Source organism: Hemiscyllium ocellatum, chromosome 4, assembly GCF_020745735.1.
Source record: "Hemiscyllium ocellatum isolate sHemOce1 chromosome 4, sHemOce1.pat.X.cur, whole genome shotgun sequence".
In the NCBI taxonomy this organism is placed as follows: Eukaryota; Metazoa; Chordata; class Chondrichthyes; order Orectolobiformes; family Hemiscylliidae; genus Hemiscyllium; species Hemiscyllium ocellatum.
This window is the reverse complement of record NC_083404.1, coordinates 845,895-860,416: the sequence shown is the minus strand read 5'-3', so window position 1 is coordinate 860,416 and position 14,522 is coordinate 845,895. Positions and strand designations below refer to the sequence as shown.

General features: G+C 40.5%; 1 protein-coding gene across 1 annotated transcript in view; it reads right to left on the bottom strand.

The window, feature by feature from the left end:
* Nucleotides 1-1,793: 1,793 nt before the first annotated feature.
* LOC132815264 (cytochrome P450 7A1-like) overlaps nucleotides 1,794-14,522 on the bottom strand; it is a 54,771-nt gene continuing 42,042 nt past the window's right edge. The window contains exons 4-6 of the mRNA XM_060824079.1: nucleotides 9,852-9,982; nucleotides 5,483-5,661; nucleotides 1,794-2,087 (exon numbers count right to left, since the gene is read on the bottom strand). Of these exons, the coding sequence (XP_060680062.1) occupies nucleotides 1,794-2,087; nucleotides 5,483-5,661; nucleotides 9,852-9,982 (604 nt within the window). The remainder of the gene's footprint in view (nucleotides 2,088-5,482; nucleotides 5,662-9,851; nucleotides 9,983-14,522) is intronic.

Below are 14,522 nucleotides of genomic sequence, written 5' to 3'. Positions count from 1 at the left end.
TCTTCCATCGTCCATTCCACTGCCGTAATACTATCTTTGACAAGTAATGCCACACCTCCCCCTTTTTTACCCCCATGTCTGATCCTACTAAAACATTTAAACCCTGGAACCTGCAACAGCCATTCTTGTCCCTGTTCTACCCACATCTCTGTAATGGCCACAACATCGAAGTCCCAGGTACCAACCCACGCTGCAAGTTCACCTACCTTATTCCTTATACTTCTGGCATTGAAGTATACACACTTCAAGCCACCTTTCTGTTTACAGGCACCCTCCTTCGAGATCGCTGCATTATTCATAACCTCCCTACACTCAACGTCCTGTACCCTAAAGCTACAGTCCAGGTTCCCATGCCCCGGCAGAGTTAGTTTAAACCCTCCCAAAGAGCACTAGCAAACCTCCCCCCAAGGATACTGGTGCCCCTCAGGTTCAGGTGTAGACCATCCTTTTTATAGAGGTCCCACCTTCCCCACAAAGAACCCCAGTTGTCCAGAAACCGGAATCCCTCCCTCCTGCACCATCCCTGTAGCCACGCATTTAACTGCTCTCTCTCCCTATTCCTCGACTCTCTATCACATAGGGCTCAGGACCTGGTCCCCTGTACTTCATGGTATATGTTACCAGTTTAGACTTAAAGTTAGGGGAATGATGAAGAAGTTTGAGGTAATATAAAACTTGATTACATACTCATAGTGGGGAAGAAAAATATCTGCAGGAAGATATCAATGGACTGTTAAGTAAGACAGAAAATTAGCAAATGGAAATTAATCTGGAGAAATGTATGGCATTGCAATTGTGGGGAGAGCAAATGAGGAAAATAATTACTCAGCAAAGACAGGGTACTGCAACATGGTACTGAAAAATTAGCAAAACAAATGGATCTTGGAGTGCATGTCCACAGATTCTTAAAGAGAATTGAATAAGTGGATAAGCTGGTTATGAAAACATAGATTGTATATGTTTGTACATGATATTGAGGTCCCGGTGTTGGACTGAGGTGGATAAAGTTACAAATCACACAACACCAAGTTATAGTCCAAAAGGTTTATCTGGAAATACAAGTTACCTGACAAAGGAGCAATGGTCTGAAAGCTTGTACTTCCAAATAAACCAGTTGGACTTTAATCTGGTTTTGTATGTTTGTACATGGAAGACCTCCCTTTATTAACTAAGACATAAAGCATAAAAGCAAGGAGGTTATGCTAGAACAATATAAAGTTGTAGTTGAGCCACAGTTAGAATACTGCACACAGCTATTATCACCAGAGAGGATACACAGGGCATTCACAATAATGTTTGCTAGGAATGGTGATTTTTAACTAATAGGCTGGAGTCATGTTCTTTGGAGGAAAAGAAGGTGAGGGAAGATGACATTCAGGTGTATGAAATTATTAAGGCCCCAGCTAGAATGGATCTGAATAATTTACATCTCTTAGCAGAGAGATCAATAACCAGCTTTAAGGTCATTGGAGGTAGGATTCACAGGGCACTGAGGAAAAATACTTTCATCCAGAGGATGGTGGGAGCTTGGATGTCATTGCCTGAAAGTGTGTTAAAGGCAGAAACTCACATTGTGTTGGAAGGATATCTGGCTACAATGTGCCGTACTTGACAGAGCTGCAAACCAAGAATTAAAAACTGGGATTAGGTGAGATTATTATTTTTTGGTCTCCTTTGTGCCTTAATTTTTTTTTATTTTGAGTTGTTATTTTCATTTAGGTATTAATAGGGAAAAGCTGTGTTTCTATGAGACATGTTAAATTTCAGCCTTCTGTGGAGTCACTGTACCATTATTATTTCATACGATAACAAAACTGAATATCATGTGATGGTTGCAGAATTCCAAATCCAACCCTGGAGTTGTCAAGCTGTGGGATAGGTGCTGAGGCATCAGGCAGCTCCATGTCATAATAACACAGCAACAAAGCCAGAAACTGTTTGATCTCATTGATTGCAAAATAGCGACCAGGACACATACTGGTTCCAGAACCAAAAGGCATGAGGTAATATTTCAGCTTTCTACCATTTTTGTAGAATGTGGTCTTCTCTCTTCCATTTTCATCCATAAATCTGTCATATTTAAATACCTGCATGGTAAAGAATAATGCTTTGTTTTAGTGCATTGATTAAACTATCAAATGAAAAATAAGCTTTTTGGAATAGTTTAAAATCACTTTTAGGTAAATCTTTTCAGTAAATCTGTATTTTCTGTTGGATAAGTCTGTCTACTGAACTTTGGCATATTTTGGTAATGTCAGTTTTAGTGAGTTTCATAGATGATTTCATTTTGCAAGGCCTAGTAAGTTTTCTTATGCTCTCATCCCAAACCATCTCTACTACTACCTACCACATCTATATGACATTCCTTTCATCTGATATTAGCTGATTCTTTCATTTGCCATAACAGACGTACTCCTTGCTGTCAGGATATCCTGAGATATACCAATATCCCCAGTGTCAGTGCCATATTTACAAGGCCATTGTGCACCCAGGCAGGCACTGTTAGTCTGTAATTGTTCCACATGTTTGCAGACATTCACCTCGACATAGCTGAGAAGGGTGCACTGGCTTCCTGTTTTGTGGGCAGGGACCACAGATGTCACGATGGATAGGGGGGTGCAGAGGAGGGGCATCCTCTTCCCCAAGGACCAGCAGAGGAGGTCACATCACCAGATCCTGCCAGCCTGGTCCAAGTCTGAGACTTGGGTCAGTGCAGTCTCCATGGTATGGAGGAATATCCAGCAGTGCAGGAAGAATGCCCAGGGCTTTGGGCAGAGGTGCTCACTGAAAATGATAAGTTCCCTGTTGAGAAAGGGCAACAAATACATCAGCATCTTCTCAGCAGATGATTTCCGGGATTGTTCCCACAACTATGGGTACAGTTCACTGCATACGCCTGGCCATTAGGGCTTCCTGGAAACAGCCAACTGGGTTTGCAAATGAGAAAGACATTCACTCCCTTAATATTCAAAATGTCTGTTACCAACAGAAAAGAACTATTCAGGAATGTGCTCGTTTTCTAGGCAGCTCTCATGATAATTGCACCCCAAGGAGCTCTCAGCTGCAGCAGTTATTTAAGGCCCTTGATCGTGTGTATCGTTGGATCCTGGATGACAAGAGTTATCCCATCAAAATGTGGCTGATTGAACCAGCACATTATACCCAAAGCTCCATGGGGGAATAATAAACGTTTGTTATCATTGTGCCATGCATGTGGCATTGCAAAAAGAAATGCAAATTGAGTATATTAAGGAGCTGCTAATATTCACAGCTGGGGATGATGGAGAGGAGTATGAGGAGAAGAAGAAAAATCTCATGACAGCCCTCCCAGTTGCTGACATCATGCCTGCCTGCTCTCTCAGAGACAACCTTGACCATGAATATTGAAAATCATGTCTAACAGTCATTCCCTTTGTTTGCCCTACTGTTAATGTTTGTCAGCCTCAATTCAGGATGATATCACTACAGATGTCCTCTCCCCTACTCACCCACAAAATGAAACAATCTCACATTGGATAATGAATAGAGATGATTGCACCCCAAAGATATAGACTTCACACTGACTTTAATATCATGAGCCATCTCCCTGACATTGTAAAATCCATCTTGCACAAACAGCATGTACGTTTCTGGGATCTTGGCCACTTGATGAGTTATTTGTGATGGACTAACAGATGCTACATGTGCAGCCATATCACATTGCCTTGGGAATACAAACCACTCCACACATTACCATTCAATAAAGACTGAGCTCTAACACATCACCACATTGTTGCCTACAAGGTGAGATGCACCTCTCTGCCTTTCATTCAGCAACAACTGCCAAACATGAAGCATGACTGTGCACATCATATTGTATCATTTGTCATTGCAAAGGGGAGAAGGAATACTAATTGAAATGACTCCTCTAAAGGAAGCAATGGATATACAAAATGACTACATTACTCATGTGAACAAAATATATTCTAGTATATTTCTACTATAATGTGTATGATTTCTATCTATTTTAATAGTGTTTGTTTTGGATTTTGAACCAGTGGCATGTGGGTTGTCTGTGTGTGAAGAGGAATAATGATAAGGTTGGAAATATTTCTGTAGTCATGGTGATTTCTTTTAAAACACAATATAAAAGGAAGACTTCCTGGAGGGAAATGGACTTTTGTTTTTATTGAATGGGTCTGGGAGAACAAAGCAAAAAGTTATGCACTAGACTTGTGCATTTAGCAGGTCCAAAAATTGTATATGGCTGAAAGGAAATACCCATAGCTTTAAAAAAAAACATGGTTTGAGCAGATCTGGAGAAGTATTGACTGAAACTGGATGTGAAAAGTAGTTGTTCCTACATTAAAGATTTGAGGTAGTTTAGAACTATTAAGAATGCATTAAAGATCCATATCAGTACTGTTTGGTTAAAACTCTGAATGTATTATATGATGCTGCCTCAATTGTATAAAGATTCAGTGAAGAGGCTATCAGATTCTCAAGTCAGGGAATTGAAGCCACAGATACAGCAGGAAATTCTCCCTGGTGTGAGGCTGGTAAAGGAATGCTGGGATTAATGGGATTGGATCTTACCATGTGTTTCAAAATCTTTAAATTCATATTATAAGCAAATAGTTTAGTTCATTCTACTTTTTCTTCATGTCTTTTATGCAATAAACCTCAGTTTTATTGTTAAAACTGCATTTTCAGGATTACATGTTTGTGTTTCAGTGAAATATCACTTTGTTCAAATCATAAGAACTACAATCTAACAAACCAGGTTTAAAACTGAGGTCTGACTTGTCCAGTAATAGTATTAACAGCGATCAAAACACTATGTAAATTTACATACAAGGAGAAAGTGAGGACAGCAGATGCTGGAGGTCAGAGTTGAGAGTGTGGTACTGGAAAAGCACAGCAGGTCAGGCAGCATCCGAAGAGCAGGAGAATTGACGTTTCAGGCATAAGCCCTTCATCAGGCTAAAGGACTTATGCCCGAAACGTTGATTCTCCTGCTCCTCGGATGTTGCCTGACTTGCCATGCTTTTTGAGATTTACATACAATCATGTGTCAGCAACCATGCCACCATTGTGTCTTTAATACATCTTACTTTTCTTATGTGAGCACTGACATCAGCAGCTAGTGAGGAGGTAATTTGCTGAAAAATATGCCTTGTTGTGTTTGCATGTGGGACACATGTCCAGTGCATGCACTTTAAACCTGCATTGTGTTTCCATGCACTGGGGCTCCCACCACATGTGGAGGAGAAGCTTTCACTTCCTATCCAACTATCAGGAGCTGGGCTCTTCAAATCCATGTCCCAATGTGGAACCACAAGATGGAGAGAGGCTTTTACACAGTCTCTTGTCCACTTTTCAAAGTTGAAATAAAGATTCATTATAATATTTCACTGGTGTACATTTTGGAAATATAATACACAGGAATCTTTAAATTATTCACTTTAGAATTTAATGTGTGCAATGCTAATATTTTACCTACCAAGGGATCCTCATAAATGTCTGGATCAAAATGTAGTTGTTGAGGATATAAACCAATTTGGTCTCCTTTTCGAATAGCCAGCTTTGCACCACCATCCAGAGTTAGGAAAAAGTCCTCAGTAGCAACACGCAGCATTATTGATGCACTTGATAAGCGTAGACTTTCATTTATTAGACTACCTGTTCAGTTTATTTCGGAAGATCATTTAGTAAACATTCACAAAAAATGCATAATACATACAATGCCAAAAATTGTTTATTTAAAGGATTATTATCAAGAAATTTTAAAACATGAATGCAAGTACACATCCAAGCCACCCAGTATTCTGACTTGGAAAAGGCCAGAGTCCTGGAATTCCCTCCCTTACAGAATTGGGAGTGAACCGACAGCAAATGGATTACTGCAGTTCAAGGAACACAACTTACCACCATATTTTTTAGGGAAATAGACTCTTGCCCACCTAGTAATGCCCACACCCCTTAATACATAGTAAAACAAATGCAGAAGTTTATTTCTGAAATTAACCACAATGATAAAGAATGGTAGATATTCGACTATAAGGTATAAATGAATAATTCAACTTAATGGGCAGAATCCGGGAGACAAGGTGGGTGGGGACTCCTCAATGTTTGCAAGGTGAAATGTCAGCTTCCCGATTATGGAATTAATGTTTTAAAGTAACTTGGTGCGGGATTGAAGATGGGTTGTGTTTTTCAAACGCAAGCATCTATTTTTAATATATTGGCATGTTCTGGATGTTCATTAAAGTAGCATGTTGCCATTTAAGTCAACAGCAAATGAGAAATAAATGCCTTCTGAAAGATGATTGTTTAAAGGTGGTGTGTAGCAGGTGAGATATTTGTCCTGGCAGATTTAGTGTGAGTTGAAGCTGCTTTATTTGACTGGGAAGAGAGATCTGAACTATTACAATGATGGTGGTTGTCCAGGGAGATCAGTGAATGGACATCTGAAGGAGATTGGCAGTTGCTCTGAAGATCCACATGTGACAGGTGAGGATGGGGTGACGGTTGTTCCAGTTAACAGTATTAGATTAGATGGGATTGAGGTTCACAAGGAGGAAGTGTTAGCAATTCTGGAAAGTGTGAAAATAGACAAGTTCCCGGGGTCAGATGGGATTTATCCTCGGATTCTCTGGAAAGCCAGAGAGGAGATTGCAGACCCTTTGGCTTTGATTTTCATGTCGTCATTGTCTACAGGAATAGTGCCAGAAGACTGGAAGATAGCAGATATTGTCCCCTTGTTCAAGAAGGGGAGTAGAGACAATCCTGGTAATTGGAGATTAGTGAGCTTTACTTTGGTTGTGGGTAAAGGTTATAAGAAATAGGATTTGTAATCATCTAGAGGGGAATAAGTTGATTAGGAATAGTCAACATGGTTTTGTGAAGGGTATGTTGTGCCACACAAACCTTATTGAGTTCTTTGAGAAGGTGACCAAACAGGTGGATGAGGGTAAAGCGGTAGATGTGGTGTATATGGATTTCAGTAAGGCGTTTGATAAAGTTCCCCATGGTAGGCTATTGCACAAAATACAGAGGCATAGGATTGAAGGAAAATTAGCGGTTTGGATCAGAAATTGACTAGCTGAAAGAAGACAGAGAGTGGTGATTGATGGGAAATGTTCATCCTGGAGTTCAGTTACTAGCGGTGTACCGCAAGGATCTGTTTTGAGTGGGGCCACTGCTGTTTGTTATTTTTATAAGTGACCTAGATGAGGGCGTAGAGGATGGGTTAGTAAATTTGTGGATGACACTAAGGTCGGTGGAGTTGTGGATAGTGCTAAAGGATGTTGCAGATTCCAGAGGGACATAGATAAGCTGCAGAGCTGGGCTGAGAGGAGGCAAATGGTAAGAGTCTTGGTAATGCAGATGAGCAGAGAGATCTTAGTGTCCATGTACACAGATACCTGGAAGTTGCCACCCAGGTTGTTCGGGTTGTTAAGAAGTATTATGGTGTGTTAACTTTTATTGGTAGAGGGATTGAGTTTCAGAGCCACAAGGTCATGCTGCAGCTGTACAAAACTCTGGTGGGGCCACATTTGAGTATTGCATACAGTTCTGGTCACCACATTATAGGAAGGATGTGGAAGCTCTGGAAGAATGGAGAGGAGATTTGCTGGGATGTTGCCTGGTATGGAGGGAATGTTTTTTGAGGAATGGCTGAGGGATTTGAGGCTGTCTTCATTGGAGAGAAGTAGACTGAGAGGTGACTTAATTGAGACATATGAGATAATTAGAGGGCTAGATAGGGTGGACAGATGGTAATGGCTAGAATGAGGGGGCATATCTTTAAATTGAGGGGTGATAGATATAGGACAGATGTCAGAGTGGTTTCTTTACTCAGAGAGTAGCAGGGGCGTAGAATGTACTGCCTGCAACAGTGGTAGATTCGCCAACTTTAAGGGCATTTAACATGTCATTGATAGGCATATGGATGAAAATGGAATAGTGTCAGATAAATAGACTTCAGATTGGTTCCTCAGGGTGGCGCAACATTGAAGGCCGAAGGGTCTGTCCTGCGCTGTAGTGTTCTATGTTCTATATTCTCTCAGACCGGCCTAATGATGTTGCCGGCTTTCAGACAGTGAATGTCATTTTAATATATCCTGGCATAGAAATCCATGCAGTAACAGCCGGATCTGCAACTCCCTGCTTGCCCATGCACACAGTCCTCAGCTACGCCAAGATAATTGGCTGGTCATTATGTGATTGCAGGTGACTAGCTGTCCCATCACCGAGTGGAATATCAATTCACTTTCCAGTGTTTGATCCCACCATCAGAAAATTCACTGCAAGAAACTACCATCCAGTGGTTCCAATAGCATTGTGAACTATAACAAAGTCAAGGTGTATTATCAATGTCATAGAAGCACAAGTTTGATTTGCTCTATTAAGTGACTTGTTTACTGATGACATTAACTTAGGTGCTCAGTAATAGTACAGGTGTAGAGAGTTGCATAAGCATTTTGATAGATGAAGTAAGTGGACTTAACTGTAGCAGATAGGGTTCAAAATGGGAAAGTATTAGGCCATTCATTTCAGACTTAAGAAAGATAAGTTAAAAAGATTTGAAGCTCAGATTGCAAAATCATTCCCACTTAATCGTTATATTCTAAATATAACTAAAGATATTAATGCAATTTTGTCCTCTATCTCAAGAGGGTTGGAGTACAATGTTAGAGCTGTACAGAGTTCTGGTTATACCATATTTAAAGTAGTGTTCACTCTGGGCACTGCACTGTTTGTTAACTATGAAGCAGATACAGTGCAGGTTTACTAGATTATTGTCAGTATTAAAAGGATTAACTTTTGAGGATGTGTTACATCAGTTAGGTATTGAATATTAAAGATTAAGGAGTAATCTAAATGAGGTGTTTAAGATAATTGAAGGGTACATCTGAAGAAAGCGTTTTCCCATGAGGAAATTCCAGAACAAGAGGAGTATGTTCTTAAAATTAACACCAGGCATTCCGAGGTGATGTAATAAAGCACTTCCTGGAACTTTCTCGGTCAACTGAAAGTTTCATTCCTGATGAGAAGGGCTTTTGCCGGAAACGTCGATTTTTCTGCTCCTCGGATGCTGCCTAACCTGCTGTGTTTTTCCAGCACCATACTATAAGGGCGGCACGGTGGCTCAGTGGTTAGCACTGTGGCCTCACAGCACCAGGGACCCAGGTTCAATACCTGCCTTGGGCAACTGTCTGTGTGGAGTTTGCACATTCTCCCTGTGTCTGTGCGGATTTCATCCGGGTGCTCCGGTTTTCTCCCACAGTCCAAAGATGTGCAGGTTAAGTGAATTGGCCATGCTAAATTGCCTGTGGTGTTAGGTGGATTAGTCAGGGGTTAAATATAGGGGGGGGTGGGTTTCTTTTTGGAGGGTCAGTGTGGACTTGTTGGGTCTAAGGGCCTGTTTCCACACTGTAGGTAATCTGATCTTGACTGAAAATTTCAATGCAGAAAGTGTTTTGAGGTCGGCGTGGAAGGTGTTGGATTCCTGAAGAAGGGCTCATGCCTGAAACGTCGAATCTCCTGCTCCTTGGATGCTGCCTGACCTGCTGCGCTTTTCCAGCAACACATTTTCAGCTCTGAAAATTTCAATCTGCTTTATGGAACTCTGGCAGGTGGATGGAGTTATGGTCTGGTGAATGGTGCTATTCCTATTTTCTGAAAACTGTGTTCAAACTATTTTTTGACTGTTTTATGTAAGAGAAATTAATGAAATCCACTGTCCATGCCAGGCTACTTGCATAATTGTTAGTGTTGACCACTAGTTGTGAATTAGTATTCAGTCATGTTAATCGGTATTACAAAGATATATATGATCCAAATGATAAACATTATCATGTTCTTACCCATAGCTGTCATGCTATCTAATTGTTCTCTTGTGAAGATAATCGGATTATTAATGTCACCAGGCTTCTGATTTGTCACACAAAGCAAGTTTTCAATTTCATTTTTCACTGCTTTCAGTGCTTCTTGAGACCTGTAGATTATGTAAAACCAAATAATAGATGGTGTGAACTGAATGTCACAGACAGCAAATATGACAGCTTTCCATCTAGATATGGAAAATCATAGCTCTATATGGATTTCATGTTCTCAAAACTTAGTGGCCCAGAATTTACTGATAAAATAATGAATAATAAATAACTATTATTAATGTGCAAATTGACCAGCGATTTATGGTAAAAGAAGAGATACCCACTGAATTGCAAATGTCCACAAATTGTTGGATGATTCGCACTGCTCTATTATTAGCTTGGCATCATACTGTTATTTTTATTATGGTGCTGCATCTGTGCATTAATTGACAACACAAGAAGTAATTTTAGAAATTTACAACATAAATATCATCCCTCTTTAACAGTATAACAATAATTTTAAAAAGCCCTAAGAACTGTGGACGCTGGAAATCAGAAACAAAAACAGAAATGGCTGGAGAAACTCAGCAGATCTGTCGACATTTGTGGAGTGAAAGCAAAGTTAATATTTTGGGTCCAGAGATCTTTCTACAATCAATTGATTGGAGAAAGGTCTCTGGATCCAAAATATTAACTTTGCTTTCATTCCACAGATACTGCCAGACCTGCTGTGTTTCTTCAATAATTTCTGTTTATGTTTCTGATAATAATTAATAACTGCCAGTAGATCTCCTTAGCTTAGCAATTGACAGTGCAGATTCTCATTTCTCATGTAATGATTGTGGCTTTCCTTTGGAGAGTTAAAATAATTGAAACTAGTTATCTTAGTTTTCTTTTCTACTTCTTTTTAGCTCTCAACATAATCATTAATTTCCTCTCTTTATTTCTCTTTAAATACCTGATTTTGACACCAAAATCATCTACTCTAATTCATAATACTTCTTAGTCTCTTGTTTGTTTATTTCTCAGTTCTTATAATCAAGGATATACACTTCCTGAGAGAAGTGCTTTAAACTACGGTCTCTCAATAGCCGTAATTGTAACTCCTCAATGCAACTGATCAAAGGCTTCCCAGCTTGTCACTTTCACTGAAAGTGTGTACTCACTGTGTACTCACTTTGCTGACCGTGAAGAAACAGTCTCTCTATTTGGGAAAACTGGAATTCAGGATGAAAGCAGGTCTTCACTTCCTTTTTTAATTTCATGAGCCACTTCCGAAATGGCTTACCCAAGGGAAGATCCTGCTAGTCATCAAATCTGCCCTGAGAAGAGCCAGAATTGGGCAAGTCAACATCAGGATCCTGATCAAATGTCATTTTGTTGAACTTTTCCACCTGGAAAATACTGGAATTTACCTTTATCAGACTGGGAAAATTTTACCTTTTCTGTCTGCCTTAACAGTAGAAGTTACATATAGTTCTGAAAATATGGAGGGCTGAATCTTACCATAGTTTGGAAAAGTGTCATTTTTGCTGAGTTTCATGGAGGGTTTCTCTCTGCAAGGACTGGTTAGTTTTCATATTATTACAGCACGGCAGTGAACCCTCTGTTAGTTAAACTAATCACCCAGAAAATGTCATCTCGCCTCATAATCTGTTAAAATATGAGCGACAAAGAACTCCCAAATTCCACTATTTAAAGAAAATAACATCAATTTATTCTTTAACTCTAAAAGTGAACATTAAAGAACAACTATTCACAACTCTGAGCAAGTGGTGTCTTCCTTATCTGTATATAAGGATACTAGTGAGATGACTGCCAGACTACTCAGACCCCTTAGCATCATGGTAACCCACAAACCCACCAACACACTAAAACAGCAGCTAACGAACTTGAAGGACCCTATACTGACAAGAAGCAAAACTAATGTAATTTACAAAATACTGTGCGAGAACTGTAACAAACACTACATTGGACACACAGGCAGAAAACTAGCCACCAGGATACATGAACATCAACCAGCCACAAAACGACATGGCCATCTCTCACTAGTATCCTCACATACAGATAAGGAAGACACCACTTCTACTGGGACAACACAGCCATCCTAGGACAATCCAAACAGAGACATGCATGAGAATTGTTAGAAACATGACATTCCAACCAAAACTTTATCAACAGACACATCAAGTTAGACCCCATCTACCACTCCCCTCAGGAAAAGAACAGGAAATGACATCGTCACAGGAAATGACATCACAAACCCAAAGAAACCCAAACATATAAATAGAAAGCAGGAATCATGTAAAGTGTTTCATCCCGAGGCCCACTGAAGATGTTACTTAGCAGGGTGACTAACCATCCAGCTCAGTGAGCAAACTTACATCCAGAACCTCAACCTGAGTTACAAATCTTCTCAAAACTCACCTCCCTTTCTATTAATTGCTTATTACCTGCCTCCAATTCTTCAACAATATACTGTTCCAATAAAACATTTATTAAAATTACATCAACTTAATTTCAAACCCATACAGCGACTGTCGTCTTTGGTATCTTTCTTTTTCCGGCTGAAGGTCTCCCTGGGTTGTGTTCTTTTTTTTTTACTGTGAAGATGTTTCATATGAGAAAGTACCTTTGATAGAGAGTGTTTCAATGTCTTGGGTCTCGTTCAATGGCAGTTACTCCATCTGATTTTCAAAATGCCTGCCTTTTTTATATCCCCAACATCGATTGTCTCATAGGTTTGATGTCGACAAAACAATAAATTCAAACTTGATTAGGTTTTAGTATCCTGGGACATAACTTAAACTGATTGGTTAAATTCAAATCGTCAAAACAATAACCAACTTATTTCACAGCCAAATGTTACATATTTTCAATTTTCCAGCATACTCTGAGACTGCTTTTGTAAACTATCAGTGCAGAGCAGCATTCAATCTCAAAGATGCTTCATAGCAATATGCTCTGGTCCCAAACTCACCTTATTAAATACCTCCCATGACCCATGGCACCCCTCTCACCTGCTGTCAGGCCTATTTTCCCACTCACTGTAGATTGAAGTACTTACTACTGCTGGGATTCTAGGATCCCTAGTGTGGACACCGTCTTGGAACCCCATTGTGTACCCATAAAGGATTGGTAGTCTAGATTTGCCCTTCACTATTAACTAGGTAATAGGTAACTGCTGCTCCCTCACCACCTGACACCTGGAGGAAGAATGCTTCATCTTCTGCCACTTCAACCCCAGGGCATCAATGTGGACTTCACCAGTTTTCCCCTTCCCCCCACCTCACCCCAGTTCCAAATTTCTAGCTCAGCACTGTCCCCATGACTTGTCCTACCTGCCTATCTCCTTTTCCACCTATCCACTCCACCCTCCTCTCTGACCTATCACCTTCATCCCCACCCCCATTCACTTATTGTACTTTATGTTACTTTCTCCCCACCCCCACCCTCCTCTCATTTATCTCTTCATCCTGCAGGCACTCTGCCTCTATTCCTGATGAAGGGCTTTTGTCCGAAATGTCGATTTTCCTGCTCTTTGGATGCTGCCTGAACTGCTGTGCTTTTCCAGCACCACTCTACTCCAGAATCCCTTCACTATTAACCTAGTGGCACAGCCGCCTCAAACCAATACATCTCAAGGCACAGTTGGCATGGCTAATGCTTCCTTGCACATTCCTTCACCTATCATGTTTATATACCTGTCCTTACCTTATACACCTTTTTAGGTCACTGCTACCTTTTCCCCCACTGCCCACTCTAGCCCAGCATCTTACTATTGTTCATTGTGGGTCCACCTCACATAGGGAAGTCTTCAGTTGCCTTAATAAATTCACTTTTAAGTTCAAACAACAAAAGCAAATAGAAATCAAACAATCTGAACAGAAACAACTGTTTACATGTTGAGCACCAACAAATTTACTCAATTAATTACCACGGTACCCAGCTCTCATCTACTGGAAGTGGGTATTAATTAATCCTGACTGGCTCATAGCATTTTACACTGCTGTGCTCTGTCATGTTGAAGATGATGTTCATCCTGTTGATGTCCTCATTTGCTTCAGTAAATTGTTCCCAGTATCCTGGTTCATCAGCATCCCTCACATTTCCTGTTTGCCTGCTTAGAGCAAAGCATGCTAGGATTAAGCAGCACATTCTATGTTGTATGTAAAAAAGGCTAACTCAGACCAATCTGAGCAGTGGAAGCTCTCCTTCAGCAGGCATATCATCTGCTCCACCATGGCCCTAATCATGAAGAGGCTGCATTGTATCTCTGGTCCACTTCAGTCAGGAGCTTGAATGGCAGAGTCATCAGCCATGTTGACAGTGGCAGTCTCTGTCTCCCAGTGATCAGCTTTATAAAGCAGCTGGACCCTACAAGCAACAGGAGCATTGGTGTTCTCGAGAATGTAGACATCATGACAAGGTGTTGGTGCAGATCTCTAAGAGGTGGAACACGTGATCACTGACCGTCTGCACATTGATAGAATGGAACCCTTTTGTATTGATGAACTCAGCTGCATTATGGAGAAAAGGTTGGACTCTCAATGCGACATCACACCCTGCACCTGAGGGATATGAGCTCCATTGCTGAATCCAGCTGTTCAGGCTACAGCACTGACTTTGTCACAGGGAAATGAGAAGAAGCAGTGTGATTTG